Raw genomic sequence first — 12,913 nt, forward strand, 5'->3', positions numbered from 1 at the left:
TTAGAAGAATCACCTTAGCTCAGTGGTTCTCAACCAAGAGCAGTTTTGTCCCAAAAAGACATCTGGCAATGTCTGAAGACAGTACTGGTTTTTACAATTGACAGTAGGTGCTGTTGGCATATAGAGGGAAGGGTTCTGCCACCCTCTCCTACCCTATCTCTTATTAGTTTCACCTATTGCTAAGCACCCTGCCATGTGCACAACAGACCACCATGCCAAGGAAATGACAGCAATGCCAAGGCTGAGAAACTGCTCCAGCCGTAGCTCAAAGAACAGATTTGAGGGGACAAATTTTGAGTCAAAGCACCCAGGTAAGAGAATGTTGAGATGGTAGTGGCTTAAACAAAGGTAGTGGCAATGAAGAGGACACAGTGGACAGATCTGTGCACAGTTTAGAATGCAGACTCATGAGAGCCTGGTAATTGGATGTGGTGGGTTAGAAAGAAAGAGGAGTGGAGGTGAACTCTCCACTCTGACTTAGGAAACTAGACGGATGATGAGAAAGAATATAGGAGGAGGAACAGATGAGCTGAGGATAAAAATGAACACATTTGTCCTGACCTGTGGTGGCACAGTGGATAGAGCCCTGAGGTCCTCAGTTCAAAACCCCAATGCCACTGGCTTGAATGCAGGCTCATCAGCTTGAGCACAGGGTCGCTGGTTTGAGTGTGGGATCATCGACATGATCCCCAAGGCGCTGGCTTGAGCCCAAGGTCACTGGCTTGAGCAAGGGGTCACTGGCTCAGCTCAAGCCTCCTGATCAAGTCATGTATGAAAAGCAGTCAATGAACAACAATGTGAAACAAGCACAAGTTGACGCTTCTCATTTCTCTCCTCACTCTCTCTCTCCCTTCCTGTCTCTCTCTAAAAAATAAAATAAATAAAATCTAAAAAGAACTATTTAAAAATGAACACACTTGCTCATTTACTCAGTAAATATGATCTGAAGAATTTCACGTGCAGCACTATGGAACAGAACAACAGCCCTTGGCTCCGCAGGCCTTACTCTTGTGAGGACAACAAAAAAGGAAATAGAGAAACATAGACTCGTGCTGAGAAGGGGGAGTGCTGTGTGCTCTGGGAGCACATTTGAGGGATGTGTATCTTAGACCAAGAATCTAAGTCTTGGTATCTAGAGTCTGGGCCGGTCTCCCAGGGAAAATGATGTTTATAATGATTCTTCAAGGATGAGATAGTTACTCAGGCAAACAAGTGGTAGAAAACTGTTTCAGGCAAAGAAGCAATGAGTACTTCGGTTTAGGAGTGTGGCAAATTTCCTATGACAGAAGGAACACAGGAAAGTGAGACAGGAGGCTGGGAATATTCAGGGACTAGATGATATAGGGTCTTCTTAATGCAGAGAAGAATTCTTGCGTGAGTGCAAATGGGAATCATTAAAATGTTAAGCAGAAAAGCAGCACATGTCAATTTATACTAGTCATTCTGGCGGAAGTATAGAGAATAAACTGGATTGGGCAAAACCTGGAGACAGAAGGACAGCTAAGGTACTATTGCAATAATAAAGGCAAGAGGCCCTGGCCAGTTGGCTTAGTGGTAGAGCGTCAGCCTGGCGTGTGGAAGTCTCGGATTTGATTCTCGGCCAGGGCACATGGGAGAAGCGCCCATCTGCTTCTCCACTTCTCCCCCTCTCCTTCCTCTCTATCTCTCTCTTGCCCTCCGGCAGCCGAGGCTCCATTGGAGCAAAGATGGCCTGGGCACTGGGGATGGCTCCATGGCCTCTGCCTCAGGCACTAGAATGGCTCTGGTCGCAACAGAGCGACACCCCGGATGGGCAGAGCATCGCCCCCTGGTGGGCGTGCCAGGTGGATCCCAGTCAGGCGCATGCGGGAGTCTGACTGCTTCCCCGTTTCCAACTTCAGAAAAATACAAAAATAAATAAATAAATAAATACAGGCAAGAAAGGATAAATGTCTTAACGAGGGAAAAGGCAGGGAGATGTAGAGATATGGATGTTCTTGAGAGAGATTTCTGAGTTTGAATCAATAGGACCTATTAATTCATCAGATAGGAAGGAGTGGATATGGAAGGAGGACATTGGGTCCATTTTAAACATGGAGGTCTAATAATTGCCTGTGTCGGCCCTGGCCAGTTGGCTCAGTGGTAGAGCGTCGGCTTGGCATGCGGAAGTCCTGGGTTCGATTCCCGGCCAGGGCACACAGGAGAGGCGCCCATCTGCTTCTCCACCCCTCCTCCTCTCCTTCCTCTCTGTCTCTCTCTTCCCCTCCCGCAGCCGAGGCTCCACTGGAGCAAAAGATGGCCCAGGCGCTGGGGATGGCTCCATGGCTTCTGCCTCAGGCGCTAGAATGGCTCTGGTCGCAACAGAGCGACACCCCGGATGGGCAGAGCATCGCCCCCTGGTGGGCGTGCCGGGTGGATCCTGGTCGGGCGCATGCGGGAGTCTGACTGCCTTCCCGTTTCCATCTTCAGAAAAATACAAAAAATAATAATAATAATAATAATAATTGCCTGTGTCTGTTCAGGTGGAGCTCTTCAGTGGCCAGTAACTAGAGCGTGCTCCACCAGTACTTGAGGGAAAAGACCTAGGGTTTTACTTAGGGAAGAATGTTTTTTTTTTAAAAAAGGCTATTCTTGAGCCACAGTCTAATCTACTGAATGGGAATTTCTGAATGGTATCTGCAAAGGGATGGAGACAAGAGAGAATGTTTTGTGGAGGAAGATACATTTGGTAAGCCTAGCATACAGGCACGTATGGAAGAGTGGAGTGTGAGCAGATAAAGCTTGAAGGGTGAGGGCTCTCAGGGGGGCTCATCAGATAGAAGAAACACCTTGTCGTGTTAAGATGTTGGCTAATATCTTGTAAGAGTTCAAGTGGGAAATTGATAAGATTAAATTCGCATTTTAGACAGCTTTCTCTGTGGTATAAAGGCTAGAGAGAAGTCCAGGAGAGAAACTGGCAGTTTGATATAAGAGAGAACGAGTGCAGTTGGAGAAATGGGGGGTGAGAGAGACCTTGAAGGCACGACACCAGTAGGATCTGAGGCAAGTGCAGAAGATGAGGTAGCTCCGTACCTCTTGAAACCACTAAATCCAGAGCATTGTGCCAGCATAGCCTTCAGGATAGCACTGTTGCTTTTATCCACTCTATGAGTGGAAGCCAGTCACAGCAGAAACATAAATAAAGGTTTAGGAGGGCCTGGGCGGGGGTGCAGAGACTGTGGGCATCCGGGCTGGCTGTGTCCGGTCCCCTGCTGCCTAAACCCACAATGGCACACAGCTTGGCACACCCTCCTGGAGAATCCTTAAGCTCACAGCACACCCTTCTGCTCGGGGCACTCTGTCCCCACTGTGCTCCAAGCATCCTCTGAAGTGACATCTTCCACATCTACCACTCTCAAAAACTGATTTCTGCCTCCATGTTCTCGTTTTGAATCACCCTAAGGACCTGGGGAGCTAGGGAGAGCATCGAGTTGTGTGGGTGCACTGTGAAGGCTGCAGCCCCCACAGGGCTCTGGAAAAAGCCTTAACAATCTGGCATGTTCTCCTGGCTCCTGGCAAATTGAATTACTGGCCCACCCCCAGCCTCCCTTGTGCTCTCCCACCTCCACGCTCTTGCTCGAGCTGTCCTTCGTCTCTGGTACCAGTTCAACCATCATCTTCTCCGTTACATTCCTGGTTTATCCTCGGGAAGTGCCCACTGGCCCCTCTGCATTTTCAACGCATTTTACTTACGTCTCTTTATTGTCCTTATGGCATCTTGGCTTGTATTTTGGCTCTTTATTTATCTAATCTTTCCTATTATAAATGCTCTCTGAGAACAAGTTTCCTATGGCAGTCATATTTGTTTCTTCCAAAGCACTGAAAATAAGGGGAACATGAAGAAAGCATAAAGGCTTAATAAAACTATAGGGAAAGGAAGAATAAAAATAAAAGCAGTATTTAAACTATAAATATTAATATAGAGCTTGGGTAATATCTTCTAACCTCTCTGTCTCTCCATCCCCTGGTCTGTAAAATGGGAGTAGACATAGTATCCACTTCACGAGAATGATGTATTTAAACTAATTAACATAAGCACAGAATGTGTGAACATTGGCTGCACACATGGTAAACACTCAACAAATGTAACCATTTTGCTATTATGTCTTATGCTGCCTTCAACTACAAACCCACTATTATGTAATTTTTTCTTGGCTACCTGAGTGACAAAGATGTAAAAACATCAATCCTAAGCAATCATGTGGGAAGATTTCTGAAATTTTTTTTCAATGATGCAGTAACCAATAATTGTCTTCCTTTAGACTATTAGAAATATATCTTTTTAAAATATCAAGGTATAATGACAGAGGGCTGTTGATTTTCCTCCTGGAAAAAGTTAGGCACTTCTTCAAAAAAATTATTTCAAATTCTTTCTGCAGGTGTGACAGTCATGCAGGACCTGCGTCTGTGAAGGGAACTGCTGTGGTAAGTAACTGGAAACTAAAGGTTGCGCTACGGAATTCAGAGTCGATGTCATGCCTGGTTGGCTACCTATTTTCTCTTTGGCTCATCTGTAACTTTACTGAAGAAGCTTAGATTTCTCCTAGAAAGTTCACCGTTTTCCATTCATGGCTGGTTCCCAGTTTTGACTCTGGTATTGAAATGTTCAAACAGCAGGCTCTTCCAAGAAGGAGTGAGGCCATTGTGTGTCACACCACCGTGGCATCTCTGATATTTTACCACATGTCACTCCCATGGAGCACTAAAGTGTTGGGCAGAGGCAAGATGCATCACCACTTTTGCAAGTCAGTGTTGGTCTGGGCTAGACCTGTTCTGGATAAGATCATCTGTATTCAAAGAGGAAGCCACTGGTAGGTGAGATGCATTTGGCCGGAACAAGTTTACATGAGGGCACTGACCCAACATGACTCTCCACTAAGGGCTTAGATTTCAATTTATTTCTCTGCTTTGCATGTTTACAAGATTGAGAAGCTATAAGTTTTCTGTTTCTTGTTTTTTCGTGTTCTTAACTTTTGATCTACACAGGCCTATGTTCTTCTGTGTAGCTCATATGGTTTGGAGATGAAAGAATGAGAATTGTGGAAGGACCTAAGAGTGTAGGAAGAAGGTAGAGGTAGCCTTCAATTCACTATGATCTTAGTGCTCATACCTACCTTTCTCTCTCTTGTGTTTTCGTTTGTTTTTTGTTTTTTGCAGAAAGCATTGGGTAGAATTCTGGTGAGAAATGTGTATAACAAAGGTCCTTTAATAGCAAAGTGAGCGCCTGTCTCCTCCAGGGTAATGCTACTTCTTTTCCTTCCGTGTGGATGACTCTGAACCCTATCTCTCTCTCAGTTAGACTCTTGCGCCCCAACCCTGATACCAGCACCAACAGCCACACTCTAATCTAGAACTTACTGTCTGTCACCCAGGCACTTGACATAGATCATTTCATTTACTACTCAGAGGAAATATACAAAGTACTATTATCATCTCCATTTTAAAGATGAAAAACTGAGGTTGAGAGAAGTCAAAGATCATGCTCTCAAGGTCACTGGTTAATGGTAGAGTTGAGATTAGAAAATCTGGGTCTCTATAACTCCACAGCCAGAAGTTAGCAATGCCTACTGCTGCATCAGCCCCACAGGCCTGTCTGCGTATGAGCCCCAGCGGCTCACGACCTGGAGACTGCCCTTTAACTGAGCAGTGGCCTGAAGCAGCACACATAGAGCTTTGCTCTCCACGGGGACAGAGCCCTACTCCAGGATGCTTCTGTATTCTCGCTTTTCCTTTGAGAAGTGCTCCAAGTTCACCGGCCTCTATCATTTGAGAGCCATGGTGTCTGCGGCATACGAGGAATGTAAAAAGAAATACAAATACCTAGCAGTTATAAAACAGTAGAGCTAATTTAGCATTCTCAAGACTTGGAAATCCAATCTGAGAATTAAATGATTTCTTTCTCTGACACTCTTGATTGCTACTTGCATTTAACCATTTCATGCACATAGCATGTTGATCTAAAAAGTAAGAGCTGGGAAAATAAATGTAACTCAAGTGATTGTTGATCCCAGTTAATAACTTTTATAAAAAGTAGAAGGGAAGAGGCCCTGGCCGGTTGGCTCAGCGGTAGAGCGTCGGCCTGGCATGCGGGGGACCCGGGTTCGATTCCCGGCCAGGGCACACAGGAGAAGCACCCATTTGCTTCTCCACCCCACCCCCTCCTTCCTCTCTGTCTCTCTCTTCCCCTCCTGCAGCCAAGGCTCCATTGGAGCTGGAGCGGGGATGGCCCGGGCACTGGGGAGGGCTCCTTGGCCTCTGCCCCAGGCGCTAGAGTGGCTCTGGTCTCGGCAGAGCATCACCCCCTGGTGGGCAGAGCTTCGCCCCTGGTGGGCGTGCCGGGTGGATCCCAGTCGGGCGCATGCGGGAGTCTGTCTGACTGTCTCTCCCCATTTCCAGCTTAAGAAAAATTTTTAAAAAAGTAGAAGGGAGGAAAGAAATGAAACTACTGTTTAAAACAAAGGTTTTGTGTGATATGTAGATTTATTTTTGAAAGTCCTATCCACTTAAGCCTGCAGAAAGCTGGCAGAAAGCTGCAAATTAGCTATTGATGCTCCAGGGATTCTTGCTAAGATTTAAGGTAATACACTTCCCAACTTGGTTGGCGGCCTGGCAGGAATCGTGCAGAGGGGATTCTGTTATTTTATAGGAGACTGTACTACTTTATTAGATAACCTTCCATTCAAAAGAGAAGAAAGCTGCTATTTAAACACTTGCTTTGGTTTAAAGGAAACAAATGGTTTGAAAAAAACAGAGAGAAACTTAGAGACAGATAGGTCAGGGTTTCTCTTAACCTCAGTGCTATTTCCATTTTTGGGCTGAATAATTCTGTTGTGAGCTATTCTATATATTGCACGATGGTTAGTAGAATACCTGGCCTCTACTTACTAGATGTCAGTAGTTCTCCACTAAGCTGTGACAATCAAAAATATCTCCAGAAATTTCCAAATGTTCCCTAAGGAGCAAATTTCCAGCAGTCATGAACCATCTCCTTAAAGGTGAGGAATCCAAGGTCGAAATAGTCTACATAAATGAGAACAGAAACAAAACAAATGGCCTTGGCCACTTGATTATCGGGGGCTACTCTTAGGCAACATGCCAGCTCTGGATCCCTAGAAACACACCTCCAGTGCACTTCCCACGTTGGGCCAGTGTGGCTTCTTGAGACCAGAACTGTCTGCCCACCTGTGTCTCCCTGCTGCCTGGCACAACCTGAGCACTCAGAAATTGAAAGAAGTGAATCAGTGGTTTTTAAGCCACAAAATGCATTGGCGAATTTGACCTTTGCAAGAAAGCAAACACAAACCAAATTCTGGAACACCTTGAAAAATCTCTTTGTTGACTTTATCAAGGCATTTGATAACATCAGTGAGCGTAGGCTTCTGCCCCAACCTCTGTTCTACAGGTTTGACTTAGTTTAAGTTCAGTCTGTGACAGGTTTGTTTGTCTCATCGTGTCAGCATTACAGAAAACATCAGTAGAGGAAATTGGAGTTGGTTAAAAGGCCTCATTTTGCTCAGCCTATTTGATGTACCGTGTTTGAGAATGTAATTGAGATCCTAAAAGGCAGCATTTTGAGACTTTGACCTCTAACATTGTGGGACGTCTTTGTAGCTTGTTAGACTCTAGGCGTCATCAGGAGTCTTCCAGGAAACCCTCTAAACCACAGAAGAATAGTAATGACTAACAATAAGGACTTATTAAGTGCTGGACAGCATTCTAAAGTGTATTACTATACATAAATAAATAAATAAATAAATAAATAAATAAATAAAGTGTATTACAACTATAATTCATTTAATCTTACAAGGTGAGGGGTTTTGTTGCTACTGTTATAATATTACAATTTTCTTTCATATTACCAAAAAAGGAACTAAAGAACAGATAGATTAAGTAACTTGTAACTTGCCCAAAGTTATACAACTATTAAGAGGCAGCACCAGGATTTGGACCTCTGTAGAACTCATGGGTTTAACCATTGTACCTCCTACCTCAGAAATGCTTTTCTGAGTCTTGTATTGTAAATATTCAGTGTCTAAATTTCTGTAATAGTCTTTACTAGAAATTTCATATACGTAATTTTCTACCTTCATATATTATATATCTGTCCATAACTGTGTGCATGGATGGCATAGAATGTTTAAAGCAAGGTTCCTGTCTTCAGAGAATTTACTATCTAATTAAAAATATGTACATTAGTAAAACAACAGTAAAAAACAACATAGTGGTAAGAACAGGGTTAGGGATCAGATCCTATGAGTATGAGTGCTACCATTTATTATTCATATCACTTACCCAGGACTCAGTTTTTTTCAGCTGCAAAATGGGAATGATAAATGAGTGTACAAAAATGTGTTAGAAAAGTGGGAAATAGTATTGTGGGAAGAACAGTCTTAGAATTCAATTCAGTGAATGTTAGTCAGCCTCTTACATGCTGATGCTGTACCTGGTGCTCAGGACACAAAGGAGAATACTGTGCTTTCTTAGTTAGGTTAGAGGTTGGTCCCCTTCCATAGTACTGATTCATTTGTTTTCAAATCTCTGGCATTTTAGATCAGGGTGGGGACTGAAATGTATGGTAGGGAGGAGGGGAGCAGTCTAGTGGTAAAGTAAGAGTGAAAAGAATGTAAACAACTTTGATGTGACATAACAGGTGTCATACCAGAGGTGCGTGCAAATATACTATGGTGACTCATCCTTCCTGGGAGAATTGGAGAAGGGCTCACAGAGACCCTGATGTATGAACTAGACCTGAGGGGTGAGTTCATATGTTCCAGGAGAAGAAGAGGAGAAAGAGCAAAGATAAGGAACAGAGACATGGAGGCTTAGGAAAGAGTGTACAGCATTTTAGAGAACTGTGTGTGGTGAGGGCAGAGCACAGAGCACTTAAAGGGAGTTGGGGAAGGAAAGGCTTACATCAAAAGCTGGAAAATTTTTGCTTCACAGAAGTGTTTGGACCTCATCCTCTGGACCAAAAATGGGAAATACACTTCCTTTTTTACGTTAACCTCATGGCATGGAACCTTATCTTGAGGGGGGTTCTGAGTCCAAAATTGAGCCCTGACTGGGGATCCGTGTGCTTTGGGCACCGGAGGACTACCGCTACTCTAGGTATCTGGAAATTTCAGGTGACTTTCCTTTCCAGCAGCTCTAAGGCCTGTGTTTGGCCTCAGAAGATGCCTACCACTAGGACAGAGTACACTGGTAAACTAATAAAAAAAAGTAGAGAGAGGTGATTCAGCACAGGCTCTGTAATCCAACAGATCGGAAATGAACCCTTCCCTCCACCAGTGTGACCTGAAGTAAATGACCTCTTTTCTCTAGTGGACTATTCTCAAAGTGAGAATATAATAGTGCAAACCTCACAGGGTTGTTAAAACAATAAAATAAAGCCCTGGATGGATAGCTCAGTTGGTTGGAGCATCATCCCGATACACCAAGGTTGCAGTTTGATCCCCAGTCAGGGCACGTACGGTAACAGATGAATGTTTTGGTCTCGTCTGTCAGTCTGCCTGTCTCTCTCTCTCTCTCCCTTCTTCTTTCTCTAAAATCAATAAATAAATTTTTAAAATAAAAAAAATGAAATAAAGTAATCCATATGATTCCCTAAGCACATTGCCTAGAATAATTAACATGTAGCTGCTGCTGCTATTAATAATAATAGCTGACAGATAGCTTAAATAAAAGGGTCTGTAGGGTAGTGACAGTGTTCTGTTTTCTCCATGTGTGATACCTACCACTGACTAGCAGTCACTTTTTTAAATTTTACACTGGAAAACACTTCTTGCAGAGTAAAAGTTGAGTGTAAATAAATTATCCAAATCTTCTCCTAGTCACATAATTTAGATAGATGTGTGTTGGAAGGAGTTTTAGCATGTTGGGTGAGTAGGGTTGGTCTTGAAGTAGAGAATCTGGTAGACATGTAACCAAACGAGACACCCTGGTAGACATTCAGGGTCTCTCGATGGAAGTGATCCTTTCCAGCTTGAAGAGGTTCATCTCTCTACCTGGGCCCTCAGTTCCTATATTTTTCATCTAAGCATTTATTTTCATTACACTGGATTGTGATCCAGGAGGCCAAAAGCATGTACTCTGGTCTACATAGAGGAAATCTGAAGTTTGTTTGGGTGTTAAAATGGTTGTGAGACAACAATGCTTGCTATTCTCTTAATCAGATGTGTCTGGTTCTGTGCCAACTACCAAAACTGCAGATTTTGGAAGAATGGCCTTCTTCCCAAATTAGATGTGTGACTAATTGTTACTAACACAAATAAAACCTTGGAGAGACAGTAAGAAAGGCACAAAAGAGAACAATATCTTGATGCATTTTGGAAAGAAAAGGCTTTAGCTGTAACTGATCTGATTTCTCAAATGGTTTCTGAAATTTGTTTCTGGTTTTATTGCCTACCATTGGCATCTCACTGTAGTTATGTTTTGCTTCTAACATTTGTTTACTTCTGAATTTTCTATTAGTGTGTTAAATTATATCCATTGACCAACAAATTATCACTGGTAGTTTCTGTCTTACTAATAAATCTCCTTTGTATGTATTCAGTTATGGCTTGCCCATAGAACTGAAAACCACACATCAATGAATTTGGGCAGGGCTTCTATCAAAAATAACTGACCTAGATCTTGAGAAAGAAAACAGGCGGAAGTGAAAATACTAGATGGTAAGGAATGTAGGGATTAAGGAACCTGAGCTTTCAAACTAGACAGACCTGTGCTGGAGGAGAAAACCTGCAGTTTCGGAAAGATTAAAGATTTGGTTTGAGGCATTCAGGGTGAGATAACATGTAATGGTAAATAGCAAATGGAAAAGGAAAACTTGAGAAAGAAAAGGATTTGCGATTCAAGGTAGCAGAGTAGACTAAAAATAAAGGCACTGGAGTGGGAAGTGGCTGCTAGCCTGGGTCAGAGATAGCTCATGCGGAGCCAGGAGTGACAGAGCCAGTTTGACAGAGGAAATGCAAATGGAGCTTTGGCAAAAAAAGAAAAAGTGAAGGTGTGGTAGTGGATGATTTCCCCAGGTCAGGACAAATTAAAGCTTGAAAGTAGGGCAGTGATGGATTTGATTAAGTCAAAATAAACATTTGCTAGTAAAGACAACTTTAGCTCTACATCATTCTCCTAACTCCTGTAAAACAAGTGATGATTTTTTTTAATTCATTTTTAGAGAGGAGAGAGAGAGGGAGAAAGAGAGACAGAGAGGGAGAGAGAGGAGGGGGGAGGAGCAGGAAGCATCAACTCCCATATGTGCCTTGACCAGGCAAGCCCAGGGTTTCGAACCGGCGACCTCAGCATTTCCAGGTCGACGCTTTATCCACTGCGCCACCACAGGTCAGGCAACAAGTGATGATTTTTGAAAAAAAGTTTCTAAGATCATATTTTTCAGCACCTTTATTTCAGAACTACTAATCAGCATCTTAATGTCTGTCTGGTAGGTTCTACCATTCTATGTGAATTCTGTAGATAGAAACCCCCCCCCCCCAATCCATCAAGTTCATGAATCTTAAGGTCTACTACAAGCTTCAGCTAACCAGTTCTTGATAGAATAGGTACAGTGTTAAGAAATCTAAAATTCTAGCCTGACCAGGTGGTGGCGCAGTGAATAGAACATTGGCCTGGGATGCAGAGGACCCATGTTTGAAACTCCAAGGCCCTCGGTTTGAGCTCGGGCTCACCAGCCTGAGCACGAGGTGGTTGGCTTGAGTGTGGGATCATAGACATGACCCCATAGTCACTGGCTTAAGCCCAAAAGTTGCTGGCTTAAAGCCCAAGGTCACTGGCTTGAGCAAGGGGTCACTGGCTCAACTGGAGCCCCCTGGTCAAGGCACATATAAGGAAATAATCAATGAACAGCTAAGGCAACACAACGAAGAACTGATGTTTCTCATCTCTCTCCCTTCCTGTCTGTCTGTCCCTCTCTCTGTCTCACTGTCTCTCTCACACACACACACAAAAGGAAGGAAGGAAGGAAGGAAGGAAGGAAGGAAGGAAGGAAGGAAGGAAGGAAGGAAGGAAGGAAGGAAGGAAAGAAGGAAGGGAAAGAAAAAGAAAATCTAAAATTCTAGTCATTGGGGCCATGGAGACAATAATCCCAACTTCAGAGATCAATTTCTTTTCTATTTTGTAGGAACCTCCCTAAGATTTGTGTAGTGCTGATTAATTTTGTAGGAATCTTTATCAGAGAAAGGCTCAATATCTTGCCTGAAGACTCATAATAAAAAGAACTAATATAGGGATAGAGAACTTTATGATCACTTGAAAATGACACAAACAACAAAATTTTGTAAGTTGAGAAACAAAAGTTAGGAAAATCAATTGCAGTCCTTAGACTAGTACTTTCAAGCTTGGAACATTTTTGTAGAAACATGTGAGTATTCTGCCTGCAGAAAGTCCAGAAATAATATTGCATTTTCTATTTTACAACTAGCAGGCAGAACTATACAATTCAACTCTGGAAAATCAAGCAGTTGACAGTGCATTTGTCCCCAAGCCAGCAGGCATGAGGGAGGGAAGTGGCGAGCCTCCGTGGGATTCTTCCATGTTGGAGAATGAGTTTTTCCGAGGTAAGTCTATGCATCAAATAGCCTTTGCAACTCCCAGTACTAAAGCAAATAATAATTACAGTTTGTATGAAAATGCTCGGAACATATCAAACTCTGTTCTTTAATTTCAAGGTCTTCTTGTTTACCTTATCTAAAGAGGATGCTCTTATATAATATTAATACAAATATTAAAGAATTTTATATTTGAATATAATCTAAGCAAATATTCTTAGACCAAGGCTGATAAATCTATGAAATGGTACTAATGTTTAATATTTAACCTCAAGTGAAAAGGAAATATATCTATAAAGTTTACTGTTCTTAATAAACTTTTATTGTTTACTGAT

General features: G+C 42.8%; 1 protein-coding gene across 8 annotated transcripts in view; it reads left to right on the forward strand.

Annotated features, from left to right (window-relative positions):
- The window catches only part of LOC136315591 (protein O-glucosyltransferase 3), a 112,342-nt gene that overhangs the window by 59,482 nt on the left and 39,947 nt on the right, over positions 1-12,913 (forward strand). For 6 of the 8 annotated variants that reach the window (XM_066247348.1, XM_066247311.1, XM_066247320.1 and 3 more), the window contains 2 exons: positions 4,398-4,443; positions 12,452-12,587. In XM_066247348.1, coding sequence (XP_066103445.1) covers positions 4,398-4,443; positions 12,452-12,587 — 182 coding nt within the window. The remainder of the gene's footprint in view (positions 1-4,397; positions 4,444-12,451; positions 12,588-12,913) is intronic. The other 2 variants (XM_066247312.1, XM_066247330.1) reach the window with 1 other exon arrangement.

Source organism: Saccopteryx bilineata, chromosome 1 (assembly GCF_036850765.1).
Source record: "Saccopteryx bilineata isolate mSacBil1 chromosome 1, mSacBil1_pri_phased_curated, whole genome shotgun sequence".
Lineage (NCBI taxonomy): Eukaryota > Metazoa > Chordata > Mammalia > Chiroptera > Emballonuridae > Saccopteryx > Saccopteryx bilineata.